At 35.4% G+C, this 18,978-nt stretch overlaps 1 protein-coding gene across 4 annotated transcripts in view; it reads right to left on the reverse strand.

Annotated features, from left to right (window-relative positions):
* LOC150109060 (uncharacterized) overlaps positions 1 to 18,978 on the reverse strand; it is a 339,899-nt gene that overhangs the window by 131,767 nt on the left and 189,154 nt on the right. For all 4 annotated transcript variants that reach the window (XM_090405164.1, XM_090405171.1, XM_090405179.1 and 1 more), the window contains exon 10: positions 511 to 604. In XM_090405164.1, the coding sequence (XP_090261290.1) occupies positions 511 to 604 (94 nt within the window). The remainder of the gene's footprint in view (positions 1 to 510; positions 605 to 18,978) is intronic.

The following is an 18,978-nucleotide window of genomic DNA, read 5'->3' on the forward strand; positions in this document are numbered from 1 at the left end:
TGTTACTTTAATACTGAATTACTAAAGAGGCCGAGTGAGGTATTATTTTTTTTTGCATTTTTATTAACATACTATTTCAGTTGCCACTATTGAATAACACTATATGAATGGTATTAGTATTTTTACCCCCCCCCCCACCTCTAGTGGTAGGCAGAAATCTGTGATACCAAATTGCATGTCGAGAGTTATGAACAATCAGACCAGAGGAGTATCAGCAACAAAATGTAATATATTCCCATTAGAGAGAAAGTCTCATATTAGAATAATTAAGTTTAGTATATTTCATTAGAAATCCTAGAGTCTTTTATAATATATTCAACTATTTTCTGTAAGTGATTATGTAAAGGGAAACAGAAGAACAAATCTATATAAAAAAAACTATGAAATCACTTAGGGAAATTTCTTATTCTACAGTACATGATTAATAATACTAAAGTAAAACCGTGTGCAATTTGGAATAAAATGTCTATTCAACAACAAACGAGCACAGTTAAGTAGTAATATATTTACCTTTGGCTCTGACATATATGGATGCAGATCTAGTTTTTCTGGATATGTAACATGCTTTGTTATTTTTCCTCCAAACATTCTATGATAATCAAATCTAAAAGAGGAGATTTTTATTTAAATAGCAAGGCATTTTTTAATAATTTTATCATTTAATCATAAACATTTTTTTCATCATTAAATGATCAGTTTACATAAGCATTCAGAAATAATAAACTTTTTTTCCCTAGCACAACCATCATCAGTTTACAATATATACATACCCTCACAATGAATATACAGATAGTATGATACAGATTAAATCTATTCTAAATCTGGTGCAGATTTCTCCATTATAAGGCAGTCATGTCGACTTGTTTTGAAGCATACATGAACACTTACAGGAACACCATTTTCAGATTCTCACCAAAATAATGTCCCAGCATGAGTTCAGTAGTGCCACCGATGTTCTGGTGATCAGAAAATGCCATATAATATCATGCAACTGTTTAAAGTCTATTGTATTAGATGTGTTCTAGCAGGCTATTATATGTGTAGCATCTTTGTAATCTAGATGGTCTGTCTGTGAATATTGCAGAAAATAACAAAATAGAGGATTTTCAAACAAACCAAAATGATGCAAAATGCAGAATTTTACACCTCAAAGCAAAATTTTGGTTTTAATAGTTTAATGGTACTATGCAAAGGTCTGAGGATGTGTATATAAGACATGCAGAGATAATTTTTTTTTAAAAAAACTAATAATCCCATACATGAGAGACTGGTTACCTATAGTACATTAGTGCAGGGCAAGAAGGAACTCGTTCATAATGGATTTGAAGCGCTGTTGATTAGATTCCTTGGGAAACAGATAAGATGGAAGACCTTTCCAGAGGACAGCAGTACAATGATAAACAAAGACGAGAAATCGGTTCAGTGGGATTAGAGATGAACCATGAAAGAGTATTAAGTTCTTCCTGCATGATGTTGGAGAATTACTAATACCACTTCAGACGAAGAGTGGCAGTGGAAGATGATGCAAACAGCAATTTCTGCTACTTCAAATACTTTATGAGAAATGAGTTGTTAACAATGCCCCTAATTTCTGCCAGGACATGTGCACATGAAACACATGAAAAACATTTTGTGTGCAAGTTCCTAGCCTCAATGTGTGCAATAATGTAATATTTCTCATTTCATTGTCAATTTGCCTATATAAGACAGTTTAAAAGTAACTATCATCATCATCATTAAATTCCTGCCATGTACTCTCAAGGGGTGTACAGGATATGATAGTACTACATGAAAAATTTACATCATTACTAACTTCCTATCTACAATTTTCCTCCAAATCAGTCTGTTACCTGTCAAGACTAACATTATCAGATCTTATATTTCTATCATCTAAGGCACTTTGTATGGTATCTTGGTCTTTCTCTGTGTTGTTTTCCTGCCAACCTAGCAGAAAACACTTGTTTTGCTAATTTTTCCTCTTCAAATTCTGCTTAAGTGACCATACCACGTTAGATTAGACCTGCTAATGCATTCGTGGATGCTGACAATGTCAAGTTCTTTAATAATATCCTCATTTTTAATATGATATTGCCATTGATGCCATCTGTTCACGCCTCTAATCTTTCTCAGGACTCTCATATCTGAGGTCTCTAGTCTTTGGTCAAGTGTTTTATTTCTGACCCAGCTCTCAGATCCATAAGTTAAAATTGGTTTCAACACTGTCTTGTATACAGCTAATTTAGTGTTCCGACTAATTTCTCTCTTATTCCATATGAATTTATTCAACTGACTTCCCACCATACCAGCTTTGCTGATTCTGTTGTCTATTTCTATATTTAATTTACCATCTTCACTAAAAATCGTGCCTAAGCAGCTGAAATGTTTTAATTGTTCCACAGGTTTTCCGATCACAATGCAGTTGACATTTTCAACGATTCTGCCTATTTTCATTGTCTTTGTCTTTTTATTGCTGACCTTCATCCCATATCTATTACAACAGTTATTTAATTTAGTCAGGGAATCTTGCAGACTTGTTACGGATTTATTTAGAAGTATAACATCGTCCACATAAAGAAAAGAGCTGACATTAACATCTCCAATTTTGATGTTTAATATCACTTTCCTTCATAATGTGATCCATATAAATAATGAATAACAGAGGAGATAATGTACATCCTTGTCTCGCACCAGATTTAACATTAAACCATCATCCTGTACTTCCTTCAATTCTAACTGCTGACTTACAACTCAAATAAAGACTAAGTATTGCTTGCTATAATGCCCTATTGACACCAAATAACTGTAGCGTATTGAATAGCTTCTCTCTCGACACCTTGTCATATGCCTTTTCTAGATTGACAAAACTTAAATATAGATCTTTGTTATATTCCCATGCTTTCTCAACTATTTGTCGTAAAGTGAAGATCTGATCCTGACAGCCTCTATTTGGCCTGAATCCAGCTTGTTCTTCACCAAGCTTTTCTTCCACAATTATTCTCAACCGTTTCTCAAGTATACTTGCATAAATCTTGCCAGGAACACTCAGTAAGGAAATACCTCTGTAATTCTCATATTCAGTTTTATTTCCCTTTTTATATATGGGTACTATGAGAGCTTTACTCCAATCATCAGGAATTCGTCCCTCTGTATAGGCCTTCTGAACCATGTAGTGCAGCCACTGTAAGACTTTTATACCACCATACACCAGCATTTCTGGTCGAATATCATCTACTCCTGCTGCCTTTCCACATTTCAAGCCTTTGATTGCTTTTTCTACTTCAAGTATAAATATGTATTCCTGACTGTATGCCTGGAGAGTGTTTTTTTACCACTGTGCTATCACTGCTTGTTTCATTTAGCAATTTTTTAATGTAATTACTCCATACTTCGAGGATATCTTTTTCTCCTGTTTTCATGTCACCTTTATCATCTCTAACTCCTTTTACAGCACTCTTTCCTCCATTCCTAAGCTTTCAACAACCTCCAGAATATCTTACCACCTTGTTGGTATTTATTTTCTATGTTCTTGCAAATGTCCTCCCATGACTTTTGTTTAGCTAGTTTTACACAGTGTTTAGCTTTCTTACATTTGTCTCTGTATTCTCTCAGAGCACAAGCTGACTTATTTGCCAGGAACTTTTGATATGCTTTCTTCTTTTCCTTCACTGCCTCTTAACTTCCTGTGTCCACCATGGAGTTCTGATTTTTCTATCCTTGGACAACCTCACCAGATGAGGTTGTCCAAGGATAGAAAAATTGGCTGAATCAATCAGGGTTTTCTTCAAGGTTTGCCACTGAATCTCCAAGGTTTGGTTGTTCTTGTTCTCAAACTCTTTCATTTTTTTTTCAATAATCTTTGTGTATTTTAGTCTACAGTTCACATCTGAGAGCTGCTCAACTTTTATTCGCTTTAAAATTTTCTTACATGTTATTCTTTTCAATATAAATTCAATTTTATCCTGCTCAAGACTAAATAGTGATCGCTTCCAATTTCAAATCCTCTGTACACTCTGGTGTCCTGCACCAGGGAGAAAACATCACTATCAACAATAACATAGTCAATGAGACTTTTCTTATTTCTTGCCTCTTCTCTCCGTGTGAATTTGTGCACATTTTTATGTTGGAACATGGTGTTAGTAATAACCAGTCCATGTCCTGAGCAGAAATCTAACAGGTATTTGCCATTATTATTAGCTTTGTTCTTTTCTCCAAATTTTCCCAAAATATTATTGCATGTCTGACAATCATTTCCTACTCTGTTATTTAGATCCCCAATAAGGACCAACATTTCCTTTTTCATTGTGTCAGTTGCTTTTTCTAAAGCATCAAAAAATTCCTCCATTTCTACCTTAGTAGAACCTTCTGTGGGACCATAGGCACAAATAAGTCTCATTGTCCAGTTCCCAATTCTTATATTTGCCCACATCACTCTACTTCACACCACCTGCCATTCAAGAAGATTAGCCTCGTATTTAGTGTTGAATACTATGGCTACTCCTTCTTTTCCTTGATTGTCATTGCCTGAATATATAATTTTATATTTATTGCTTAGAAAGATCTCACCAGTTCTGGTCTTTTTTGTTTCAGTCACCTCTATTATGTCGATCTGGTACTTATCTAATTCCTCAGCTAGCTCCATTTCTTTGCCATTCAGGCTTCTTATGTTGATAGTACCGATCTTTAACTCTGGTGATGTTGAGTTGGGGTGTGCTTTCAGATTTGTTCCAGTAGCTGACTTTTTGCTGTTCATGCTGGTTCCCTGGCGAAAACAATGGGGGCTTTATTTAACCAGGTGATGCCCCAGCCGGCATGAAATTTCGTCATGTTGTACCATTATTTTGTATATTGGTTTAAGCCAATAAGAATACAATTTGGTCGGATAAATCTCAAATTGCCAGCCCATCCTCGTTCGTTCAGTATCCAGGTAGATACCCAACAGGGTGCACCACGAGAAGGTGAGAAATGGACATTAGGTCAGAAGCCCTGGTCAGTTCTCCGCATTCCTTTAAAGGCTATGTGGAGGTTAGAGTATATTACGTTGGAATAGGCTACGGTATACTAGAGTGGAGATGCTTAAAAAAAAAAAAAACTACTAAATAAAATAAGTGATAAGTATGATTTATGATATAATTTCTTTTTATAGTACATTCAAACGTAATTGACTGTAAATTAAAAATTCTGAAAGGAAAAATTTTGTGCATGCAGTTACTAGGCATGTGTGCCTTTTTAACTGGTGCACTCAAGTGCACAACTTATTGGGAACGTTGGGGTTGTTAGCATTGAGTATATTTGTGTCATTTTGTACAGAATTAATAATGTAAAGTAAATCCCTGAGCAAACCTAATTTTTTGAATGCCAAGGAGACTATTGTAATAATGTGTTTCTGCCAAGAGAGGTCTGCTGTTAGAGTGATCTCAAAAAGACATTTCATTTTTGTCTAGAGATATGAGCATTGTCTGGCATAAAACTTTTTGTGGGTGTGTGTGTGGGGGGGGGGGGGGGGGGGGGAATAAGGCAGATCTCTGTTTCATTAGCACTGAAACAGACAAGGTTACTCAAAGCCCACTTAAGAATAGTTTGAAGTTCAGAATTCAGAACAGAAGAGATGGTTGTTGATAATTTGTGTATACAAGGTTTGTCAGAAAAGAAAAAGGAGTGTAATGTACTGACTTTGGCAAAGCTGTGTATTGGGTCAGTAGTCAACTGGAGTAGGTTGTTGACGAACAAAAGGAAAAAGGGTAGATGAGAAAAGAAGAAGAGAATAACCCCAGCATGCATCATATTATCATAAGTGTGGTGCAACTGGTCAGAAAGCTAACAATCCAGTCACAGAACAGAACAAATGATGGACGCTTAGAAAGACCAATGCACCAGACCTCATCAAAAGACTTGGAGATATTAAGAGCAACTACCTGAGATTCACTATGTTCCATAGTATTTGTCTGGAGATGAATGATATAAGTAATCCTATGAGTGCTTTCAAGATAGTACAGGAGTTGAGTGTTGCTGGTTCTTTCTGTTACTTTAGAGAGAATGGAAGTGAAAGAAATTGGATCAGTTCAGTAGTAATGATTTGTTACTACAAATGGATTGTATATGGGCTAGTTTCTAAGTTGCAAGGTAGATACTAGTGGGATATGAAAGCATAAAAAGACAACACAGAATATGGGTTAACTCTGGAGCAGGGCACACACCTTAGAACAAGTGGGGAAATCAGGATGAATAGACTTTTTTGTTATCTAATTTGAAAAGATTCTTCTGATCTCCTTCTGGCAAAAAACGTTTGCCAGAAGGAGATCAGAAGAATCTTCATACTTCAATTCCCATACAGGAATTGAAGTATGAAGCTGCAGCTGATTTTTACTTTAGGTGATGATACAAAAGAACCATAGGGGTGGGAGCAATGTTGGACAAAAGTTACGGCTGAAAGCTTTGGCAAGAGACCAGAAAGCATGGCTATCAATCAGACACAATGCAAGTTTTCAACTTTTAGTTCTTTCAAAATCTGTTTTGGATGAGTTGATGTTGTTGGATCCTACTTCGTCTCAATTTATACTTTGGATCCGACTTGTTAGTCACTACGATGTTCTTAAACAAAAAATAGTTGCTAGTCAATTTCTAATACAAATATAGAGAAAATTTATATTTATTGACTGCACCACTCTATATCTGAATTAGTTCAAGAATTGAAGAAAAATCAACCCTCAACTATTTCTCCTTAATACGTTATTAATATATATATATACAGGCCGAGTATATTTGACTTACTTAATTCACCCGCTTTGGTTCGAATATTTTATGAATGGTGCAGTAAAAGAGATTCAGGCAAAATACAACTTTTGATTAACAAAAATAAACATTTAATTTTAAAATCACAAATTTTACACTTAAGTTTAAATCAGTAATTAAGATATCACAAACATTTTAGCTTCTCTGATAAGTACAATCATACAAACTCAGACAATGGTAAATCTGTCATCTCTAGGTAGTCTTCTTGCAGTTCCTTAAGTTCCAAATACAATAAAATTTGCAGTAACAGATCTCTTCACAAACAAACACTTTTAATTTTACACCTCAGTTAATTCTCACCAATAGTTACTGTTAATATAAGGAAATTCTAGGATGAAACTCACAGACTTCTCTGTATAGAAATATTAATGGTTGGAATAATCTTACCGATAATTTTTTTCACAGTTATAAAAAGTGTTTACGTATAAGTGTCTACTTATACGTAAACACTTTTTATAACTGTAAACACTTTAAACAGTATATGGCACTCATTAAATAAATCTTCTAAGCAATAACTGAATTAATCGTCAGTCACTATACACATAAACGTTCTTGCATGAAATACTACTGATCACTTATGAATTAGGCAATATATTTCTAAGCACAGCTAACAGTAAACTTCAACGTTACAGCCTCTACTATTCGCTAATAACTCTGTGCTTTGCTTCAAGGTTCTGTATGTCCTTGAAAGGTCGGCCCTGAAATTGAATCTCAACTCAAATATCGCTAGTCTATTTAGTAGTAACTCAGCTGTCTTCCATAGCTATAATTGTTATTCTACAATTTATTAGCTAACCGCCTCTCGACTAGTAGACTTTATTAGCTGCTTGAGTGACTTGCCGACTCGCTATTATCGCACTGTGATTCCCGAATGCTCCGATTCCAACCTAATGCCAATCCTCTCCTTTTTCTTCTCTCTTAATAAATTTATAATTTCAGCGTTCGTCGCTTATATATCCGTTCTTCCTGCCTAAATTGTTCTCGTGATCTCCTTCTAAAACTCTTTTCAATAAACCTTCTCCTCACGTGGTGTTCCAAAACTCGCGCTCGCTTACTTACATGTGTCTCCATGACAGCAAAACAAAACATAATAAAATTGAGCTATTACATAACGTTAAATTTCTACAAATAGGAATAAATAGAGAATATTAACATTTCAATTAATGCGCAGTTAAATTATCAAATACAAATTCTTATAATATTAACAGTAATAATTAAAATAGCTTAATATTTAATACAGTTTTTTCATTATTAATACATATCTTTGATTAAATAATTAGATATTAGACAAAATTAAAGTAGTTATATGAATATTAAATTGTAAAATAAGTTGTTTACATTAAATAATATTTACAAGTCTAGCCTTTGTGATGGAAGATCATGTTGGATTCTGAAGCAAATAATAATTACTCCAATCTCTATATATTCAGAATCCAACAATGTATTCTTTCAACTATTCTCTGCATTGCCATAAAAGGAAGTAGACTTCTGGATGAGAGCCACTTACAGTATCTTGGTTCTTCACTTACACTGTCTTTACACACCTTTTGGAAACCAAGGATGAGAACTAAGAATGTAGAATGAAATGGAGAATAAATGTTTCCAATGCAAATTATTTTAGTGACACATTCAGTACACATAAATGAGTCAAAAGGCTAGAAACAATACTCCAACCCAGGGAATAAGAAATAGTACAATGATCATCACACTTAGTATTATTATAATGCTATACAATGCATGGGTGACGGTGCCTATGTGCATGTTGCTCCATGTAGGAAGAGTAGAGAAGAAATCTAGGGTGTTGGAGGAATGTGTAGGTTTATCAGGTATTTGACTAGGCATGTAAACAACTTGTGTGAGATCACCAGTGATAGCAAATGTCTAAGTATCTCTACCTTCCTGAACTGTGCAGTTGGAAGAGGAAAGCCAGATATGTTTTGAACATTAAAATTCTTGAGGAAGACGATCTCACTGTTAGGAAAGTTGGAATGAAGTAAATAACATTTAAAGAAAGTAAACCAAAAATTTCAGAATGACTGGTGGCAAAGGAGAATGACAGATAGCAATGCACAAGTGCCATTGAGTCAAACAGTGTGTAACTGGGAAAGCTAAGATGAGAAGTGTTTGAAGAAGCTGAAATTAGAGTCTGTAAATAAAACTAAATGAGGTTTTGCATACGGAAGATGGAAATGAACATTACTCAGGTTGGAACTGAGACCACATATATATTTGTGAAGTGGATTTGGAAGATTCTGAGAGGTTTGCTATAGAATGCACAGAGTATAATCACTATTCAGCGTTTGAGCTTTGGTTTTAGTAGGAGCTATTAGAAGCACTTGATTTTCACACCAGCATTCTTTTTTATAGTCAGTGATCCACACTTGAATATTTTTTTTCTGCCTCAACTAAGTCATGAACCTTTGATATATTAAAGTTATGAAGCTTGCTGGTGTTTTTGTCTGTAGTTAGACAATAGGTCAATTTTGCTAGAGAATGTCTATTCAAGATTGATGAAGCAAGGTTTGAGATTGTCAATGCATTTTCTGAAATTGAATATTAGCTTAATGGAGGGAGATCCACAGAGGACAGGTTGAGGTTGGTCAGATATTGTGCACCGATTCATTGATCTTTGTACAGCTAGCATGCATCCATCCACTGACGACAGAAATTACACATTAAAGATCCCCCCCCCCCATCTCCAAGTTTGCATGCTACAGCTCTTCGTATGATGATCTATTTAATTAGTAATCGACAATCTGTCTGCAGTAGTGAGATTCAAAGTCTATGTGTGAGAGGCATAGTTGGATCCTGGTATACAGATGGCTGATATAAAACTACAGATGTGTTTTTTTTTGATTGCTCAGAGTACTTTATGGTTTTGTCTGAAGATTTTCAGCCCCTTAAGACCTACTACTACATTTTCGTTTGGTGTGTGTGTGAGGTTTGAAAAAAATTACTTTAAAACAATTAAATGAAACAGCAAAAATTCAAAAAATTCAAGACAACATATTCTGCAGCATTACCTATATAATTAACATGAAAGAACTAAACCTTAGAAAACTTAATGGTAAAATATGAAGAAACATGGAGTCTGGATGTCTGGAGTAATGACAACAAATATCCAGGAGGAATGTAGTCACAAGTAAATCTTGCAAGAAAAGCAAAAAACCGAGCTTTGATTACAGTATCCATATCCCATTCCACAGAATTCTCCACTGTATGTTCAAAAAATTCAATGAGTTGATTTCTGTGACATTTTATTGGGCTTGTTAAATGGAAGTAAAGTTCCATCTGGTTGGTGCGACAGAGGGTAATTTTTAGCAACAAAATCTTGCAAAGCATTTATTGTTTTGATGTTTTAGGGAAACATACTGCCAATGCACTGATAGTTTGGAGAAACAAGCTACATTCCTTGATATTCGAGAGGCTTTGCTTCAGAACTAAATTCAAACTGTGGACACTGTAATGTGTAAATATTGCTAAAGGATATGCCTCGATAACTTTCCTCTGTAAGCCATTAATATGGCCATTCATCACAAGTTTGGCCGAATAACTCGTCCTTGATATTAAATTCCTCAACTCTATTTACAACATGATTAAAAAGACCGCTAGACGTTCTATCATCACTTACGTCAGTAAATCCGATGAACCTTTCATGTGTTTGCCCATTATGGACAAAACTGAAAACAGCTAATAGCTGTGATTTTGACATGGCATCAGATGTTTCATCCAGAATAATGGCCACAAATGTAGCAACAGCAATTTCTTTTTTTATAGCATCTTTAACCACATCAGATATAGTGCTAATAATATTATTTTGTACTGTGGAAGAAGTTCCTTGAAATATAGTCGAATCCTTGAAATGACTGTCTAAAAGAGGATGATACTCACAAAGCACAATTAAAAATTCTATATAATTTACTTAATAATAATAATAATAATAATGGCAAATACCTGTTGGATTTCTGCTCAGGACATGGACTGGTTATTACTAACACCGTGTTCCAACATAAAAATGCGCACAAATTCACATGGAGAGAAAAGACAAGGAATAAGAAAAGTCTCACTGACTATGTTATTGCTGATAGTGATGTTTTCTCACTAGTGAAGGACACTAAAGTGCACAGAGGATTTGAAATTGGAAGTGATTGCCATTTAGTCTTGAGCAAGATAAAATTGAATTTTATATTAAAAAGAGGAACACATAAGAAAGTTTTAAAGAGAATTAAGTTGAGCAGCTCTCAGATGTGAACTGTAGACTAAAATACACAAAGATTATTCAAGAAAAAATGAAAGTTTGAGAACAGGAACCAAACCTTGGAGATTCAGTGACAAATCCTGAAGAAAACATAGATTGATTCAGCCAGATAGGCATGTGGTGAGGTTGTCTGCAAGGACAGAAAAATCAGAATGCCATGGTAAGACACAGGAAGTTAAAGAGGCAGTGAAGGAAAAGAAGAAAGCATATCAAAAGTTCTTGGCAAAAAAGTAACTTGGGCTCTTAGAGAATACAGAGACAAATGTAAGAAAGCAAAACCCTGTGTAAAACTTGCAAAACAAGCGTCATGGGAGGACTTTGGCAAGAACATAGAAAATAAATATCAAGAAGGTGGTAAAAGGAGTTAGAGATGATAAAGGTGACATGAAAACTGGAGAAAAAGATATCCTTGATGTATGGAGTAATTACTTTGAAAAATTGCTAAATGAAACTATCAGAGATAGCGCAGTGGCAAAAAACACTCAACAGGCATGCAATCAGGAATACATATCCATACTTGAAATAGAAAAGGCCATCAAAAGCCTGAAATGTGATAAGACAGATTGAGTAGATTCAACCAGAAATGCTCAAGTATGGAGGTATAAAAGTCTTACAGTGGCTGCACTGCACAGTTCAGAAGGCTTGGACAGAGGACAAATTCCAGATCATTGGAGCAGGGCTCTCATAGTACCCACATATCCTGTCCTGTCAGATGTCTTCTCCCTCCAGGAGATTGACTACCACATGTCTCCACCATGTCCTATTCTGTGCCTCTGTACTGCATTCCTCATATAAGAGATAGGTCCAGTCTTCTATATTTCTCATCCACTCTAGATTTTGTCTTCCTCTCCTTCTCTTTTCCTCAACAGTTCCTTTGTAGGCAGTTATGTTTCAGAATATGTCCAAAATAGCTGACTTTTCTTTTTTTAATTTCTTTTATCAGGCTCCTGTTTACACCTACATTTCTAGTACCTCTTCATTTGTCTTTCCATGATATCCTCATAATTCTTCACAGCATCCACATTTCAAAGGCCTCCAGTTTTTTTCACACTCAGAATAGAGTGTCCATATCTTTACTCCATATAATAATGTGCACCATATGTAACATGGAGTTTCTTAGTCTTGTTTTCAGATTTAATTTTTTAGATGTCAGTAGATTTTTCATATTGTTGAAAGTTGACCTTGCAATTTCAATCTTTTTTCTAATTTCATCTTCTGTCCTGCCTTACTCTGTGATCAAGTGTCTGGGGTATGTGTATGTCTGCAACTGTTCTAATTTATTTCCTTTTATATTGACAGATATTTTTGGTATTTCCTTTTCTCTAGAAATTATCATGATTTTTGCCTTTTTAAAGTTGAAACTCAGACCATACTGTTTGCTGCACTTGAGGGTTTCATTTATAAGAATCTTGAGGTCATTTGTTTTCATCTAGAAGAACAGTGTCATCTGCATATCTTAGGTTATTGATATTTCTGTCCCCTACAGTGATTCCTTTGAGGTTACTAATTTTATTAAATATTTCTCTGTGTACAGGTTAAAGAGAATCGGAGACAAGACACAGCCTTGCCTCACACCTTTCTGAACTGTGAATTCTTCTGAGGTCTCTCTATTTATTCTCAAAGATGAGGTCTATTCCCAGTAAAGATTAGTTATTAGCCTAATGTCTTTTCCATCCATGCCTATTTGAAAGGATTTCAATTAATTGCTCATGTTGAACATTGTCGAATGCGTTTTTGTAATCTATGAAGCAGAGGTATACATCTTTTTGTTTTTCTAGATATCTTTCTATGATGGTTCTGACATTGAAAATATCTTCTCTTGTACCTACATTTTCCTTGAAGCCACTTTGTGTATCATTTATTTCTATGTTTATTTTTCTTTTATTTCTTTCAAGAATAACATATAGGAGGGCTTTTGATACTTGACTGATGAGGCGAATTGTCCTGAATTCTTCACATCTTGTAGCTTTTGTTTTCTTGGGAATTGGAACGAAAATTGAGTGATTAATATCTTTGGGTAGAAATCCGGTCTCGTATATCTTATTGCATAAATTTGTTAGAAATTTCAGCACTACTTCATCGAGAGCCCTCAACCATTCTGCCAAGATATCTATTCCTGCAGCTTTATGTGGTTTTAGTTTTCTGACAGCGTTTTCAACTTCACAAAGTAAAATGGGTGATCCTTCTATCAGTCTGTTCAGGAATATTATTTCTTTGTTGCTTGTATAATTTCCTTGTGTATTCAATCCACCTTTCCATGATTTCTTTTTTATCCATTAGAATATGGTCTCTTGCGTCTCTAATGACACGCATGATTTACTGTATTTGTTTTGCTTGTCATTTCTCTGCTTCTTTGTTTTCTATGTCTGTGCATTTATTCTTAATCCATTCCTCTTTGGTTTTCCTGCATTCTTTTGTTATTTCTTTATTCATGCTTTTATATTCAGGTTTGTTCTTTAACTTTTTTCTTTGTTCATCAACTTTAATATTTTTTCATTTATCCAAGGTTTATTCCCTTTCCTTTATAATTGTGGGAGTGTATTGTTGGCTGCTTCGTTGATGCTGTTCTTGAATGTTTGCCAGTTCATGTTAATTTCATCAAGTGTTCTATTTTCTGTGTGAGTTGTGGTGTCAGACTTGATTAGGGATTTTGTGAATTCTTTTATAAAGCAGTCTTTAACTTCTTGGTTGTTAAGTGAGTCTGAATTATAAGTTTCTCTTATGAATGGTTGGCTTGGTATCTAAGTTTTATTTTGATTTTTGCAATCACTGGGTTGTGGTTCGATCCTATGTCTGCTCCAGGATATGTTTTTGTTTGTGTTATTGCATTTCGGAATCTTTTGCTTATTATTATATAGTCAATTTGGTTTCTATAGGTGTTCTCAGGGCTTTTCCATGTATATAGTCTTCTGGGAGGATTTAAATAGTGTGTTGGCAATTTATTAGGTCATTGGTTTTACAGAATTTAATTAATCTTTCATGTTGTACTATCATTTTTTAAAAATTTTTTTTTATTTATTTTGGTTTAACCAATAAGAATACAATTTGGTCGGCTAAATCCCAAATTGCCAGCCCATCCTCATTCGTTCAGCATCAAAGTAGATACCCAACAGGGTGCACCACGAGAAGGTGAGGATTGGACATTAGGTCAGAAGCCCTGGTCGGTTCTCCGCATTCCTTTAAAGGCTATGTGGAGGTCTCCTCTCAGTTATACAGCTTTGACCCTTAAGCACCCTGAATTTCATATTGAAAAGAATAACATGTAAGAAAGTTTTAAAGCGAATAAAAGTTGAGCAGCTCTCAGATGTGAACTGTAGACTAAAATACAGAAAGATTATTCAAAAGAAAATGAAAGAGTTTGAGAACAGGAATCAAACCTTGGAGATTCAGTGGCAAACTCTGAAGAAAACATTGATTGATTCTGCCAGAGAGGCATGTGGCGAGGTTGTGTGCAAGGATAGAAAAATCAGAACTCCCTGGTGGACACAGGAAGTTAAAGAGGCAGTGAAGGAAAAGAAGAAAGCATATCAAAAGTTCCTGGCAAATAAGTCAGCTTTTACTTTTACAGAATACAGAGACAAATGTAAGAAAGCTAAACAGTGTGTAAAACTAGCTAAACAAAATTCATGGGAGGACTTTGGCAAGAATATAGAAAATAAATATCAAGAAGGTGGCAAAATATTCTGGAGGTTGTTGAAGAAGCTTAGGAAAGGAGGAAAGAGTGCTGTAAAAGGAATTAGAGATGATAAAGGTGAAATGAAAACAGGAGAAAAAGATATCCTCGAAGTATGGAGTAATTACTTTGAAAAACTGCTAAATGAAACAAGCAGTGATGACAGCACAGTGATAAAAAACACTGACCAGGCATGCAGTCAGGAATACATATCCATACTTGAAGTAGAAAAAGCCATCAAAGGCTTGAAATGTGGAAAGGCAGCAGGAGTAGATGATATTCGACCAGAAATGCTGAAGTATGGTGGTATAAGAGTCTTACAGTGGCTGCACTGCATAGTTCAGAAAGCCTGGACAGAGGGACGAATTCCTGATGATTGGAGAAGAGCTGTAATAGTACCCATATATAAAAAGGGAAATAAAACTGAATGTGAGAATTACAGAGGTATTTCCCTTCTGAGTGTTCCTGGCAAGATCTATGCAAGTATACTTGAGAAACGGTTAAGAAGAATTGTGGAAGAAAAGCTTGGTGAAGAACAAGCTGGATTCAGGTCAAATAGAGGCTGTCAGGATCAGATCTTCACTTTACGACAAATAGTCGAGAAAGCATGGGAATATAACAAAGATCTGTATTTGAGTTTTGTCGATTTGGAAAGGGCATATGACAAGGTCCCAAGAGAGAAGCTATTCAATATGCTGCAGTTATATGGTGTAAATGGGGCATTATATCAAGCAATACTTAGTCTTTATTTGAGTTGTAAGTCAGCAGTTAGAATTGAAGGAAGTACAGGAAGATGGTTTAATGTTAAATCTGGTGTGAGACAAGGATGTACATTATCCCCTCTGTTATTCATTATCTATATGGATCACATTATGAAGGAAAGTGGTATTAAACCTGATATCAAAATTGGAGATGTTAATGTCAGCTCTTTGCTGTATGCGGATGATATTATACTTCTAAATAAATCTGCTACAAGTCTCCAAGATTCTCTGACTAAATTGAAAAGCTGTTGTAATAGATATGGTATGAAGGTCAGCAATAAAAAGACAAAGACAATGAAAATAGGCAAAATCATTGAAAATGTTAACTGTGTTGTGAATGGAGAACCTGTGGAACAAGTAAAACATTTCAGCTATTTAGGCACGATTTTTACTGAAGATGGTAAATTAAATATAGAAATAGACAACAGAATCAGCAAAGCTGGTATGGTGGGAAGTCAACTGAATAAATTCATATGGAATAAGAGAGAAATTAGTCGGAACGCTAAATTATCTGTATACAAGACAGTGTTCAAACTAGTTTTAACTTATGGATCTGAGAGCTGGGTCAGAAGTAAAACACTTGACCAAAGACTAGAGACCTCAGATATGAGAGTCCTGAGAAAGATTAGAGGCGTGAACATATGGCATCAATGGCAATATCATATTAAAAATGAGGATATTAGGAAAGAACTTGACATTGTCAGCATCCAGGAATGCGTTAGCAGAGCTTTATGGCCACTTAAATAGAATGGGAGAGGAAAGATTAGCAAAACAAGTGTTCTCTGCCAGGTTGGCAGGAAAACGACCCAGAGGAAGACCAAGATATAGGTGGATTGATACGGTACAAAGTGCCTTAGACGATAGAAATATAAGATCTGATAATGTTGAAATCTTGACAAGTAACAGACTGATTTGGAAGAAAATTGTAGATAGGAAGTTAGTAATGATGTAATTTATTCATGTAGTACTGTCATGTAGTACATCAAATTCCTGCCATGTACCCTTGAGGGAACATGGCAGGAATTTGATGATGATGAATTAATCTTTCACCTCTTTCATTTCTGGTCATGCAAAATGAGATTTTTTCTGAGCCCACTTTTGCATTTAGGTCGCCCATCATTATAATAATATCATCTGACTTAGCACTACTAGAGATTGCAGTTTGGATGTCTTCATAAAATTGTTCCAACTCTTCATCTGGGTGGAATTGGGTTGGTACATATGCTTGGATAATATACAAGTTGAATGGTTGTGCAGTTATTTTCGCTGTTATGATTCTGTCCTTAATGGGCCAATAACCATGTAGAGATTTTGCAATTCTATTACTTAGGACAAGCGCTACTCCATTAAGGTGTAAGTCACTGCTGGAGTAGATTATAGTGTGATTTTTTCTTCTTATTATTCCTGTATCTGTCCACCTCACTTCACTGATACCTGCAATATCAGCCTTCATCACTTCTAATTCCTGGATTAAGTTGTCTGATTTGCCTGCCTCAGAGTTTTCTGAAGTAACATGTTACTATTTTCAAGAGATTGCTCCTGGTTTTCAGACAAGGGACATCTGAGAATATCCTCCTCGGAGGGTTTGGGATATCATCTTCGTACACTACTTTAGTAGTCCTTGTCTTACAATTCCCGGTTTCAAGCTCTTCTTCCCTGTAGCTAAAAGAGCTCATGATTGCAGGGGTCTCAACCACACCTTAATGGAGTAGGACAAGCACTACTCCATTAAGGTGCAAGTCACTGCCAGAGTAAATTATAGTGTGATTTTTTCTTATTATTATTCCTGTATCTGTCCACCTCACTTCACTAATACCTGCAATATCAGCCTTCATCACTTCTAATTCCTGGATTAAGTTGTCTAATTTGCATGTCTCAGAGTGTTCTGACATTCCATGTTACTATTTTCAAGAGATTTCTCCTGGTTTTCAGACAAGGGACATCTGAGAATATCCTCCCTGGAGGGTTTGGGATATCATCTTCATACACTACCTTAGTAGTTCTTGTCTTATAATTCCCGGTTTCAAGCTCTTCTTCTCTGTAGCTATAAGAGCTCATGGTTGCAGGGGTTTCAACCACATATTGCGACATGGTGTGTTTCATGGTTGACAATGGATAAATAAGCGATGAGGCTCCAATCTCTTCCATGGCAGCCACAAGTCTCTTGGATGTCAGGATCATGCCCTCCATGTACTGAACATCTTGCTGTCATGCCTTTAATCAGTCGATGTTGATTCTTCTGCCATCTTGGCCATTCCAGACTTCGTGCACATAAAGGCTGACATTCCTATTTACAGCATTCCATTTTCCAATACTCTCACTTAGTTCAGCTCGCCAGCCGCGAAGCAATTTACCGGGGTGTGGCCGCTGGTGTGCACTACCAACTTCTTGGAGCCATAAGTGAGAGTTGAGTGTAAGTGAGGACCAGAGCCCAATATCCTGACCCTGAGATCAGCGGCTGACATCGATACTAAGGTGCTACCTTTCCATACACCCATACATATATAAAAAGGGAAATAAAACTGAATGTGAGAATTACAGAGGTATTGTCCTACGGAGTGTTCATGGTAAGATTTATGCAAGATACTTGAGAAACAGTTCAGAAAGATTGTGGAAGGGAAGCATGGTGAAGAACAAGCTGGATTCAGGTCAAATAGAGGCTGTCAGAATAAGATTTTCACTTTAAGACAAATAATTGAGAAATCAGAATATAACAAAGATGTATATTTAAGTTTTGTAGATCTGGAAAAGGCATAAAGCTACAATTGTATGATATGAATAGAGCATTATATCAAGCAATAGTTAGTCTTTATTTGAGTTGTAAGTCAGCAGTTAGAATTGAAGTAAGTACAGGAAGACGGTTTAATGTTAAATCTGGTGTCAGACAAGGATGCACGTTATCTCCTGTGTTATTCTATATGGATTGCATTATGAAGGAAAGTGGTATTAAACCTGATATCAAAATTGGAGATGTTAATCTCAGCTCTTTACTTTATGTGGATGATGTCATACTACTAAATAAATCCGCTACAAGATTCCCTGACTAAATTGAATAACTGTTGTAATAGATATGGTATGAAGGTCAGCAATAGCAAGACAAAGACAATGAAAATAGGCAGAAACACTGAAAATGTCAACTGCATTGTGAATGAAGAACCCATGGAACAAGTAAAACATTTCAGCTACTTAGGCACGATTTTTAGTGAAGATGGTAAATTAAATATGGAAACAGACAACAGAATCAACAAACTGTATGGTTAGAAGCCAACTGAATAAATTTATATGCAATAATACAGAAATTAGTATAAACATTAAATTAGCTGTATGCCAATTTTAACTTACAGATATGAGAGCTGGGTTAGAAATAAAACACTTGACCAAAGACTAGAGACTGCAGATATGAGTCCTGAGAAAGATAAGGGGCATGAACAGATGGCATCAATGGCAATATCATATTAAAAATGAGGATATTAGGAAAAAACTTGACATTGTTTTTT

Source organism: Typopeltis vanoorti, chromosome 2 (genome assembly GCF_054136105.1).
Source record: "Typopeltis vanoorti isolate ZY-2024b chromosome 2, IOZ_Tvanoo_1.0, whole genome shotgun sequence".
Classification (NCBI taxonomy): domain Eukaryota; kingdom Metazoa; phylum Arthropoda; class Arachnida; order Uropygi; family Thelyphonidae; genus Typopeltis; species Typopeltis vanoorti.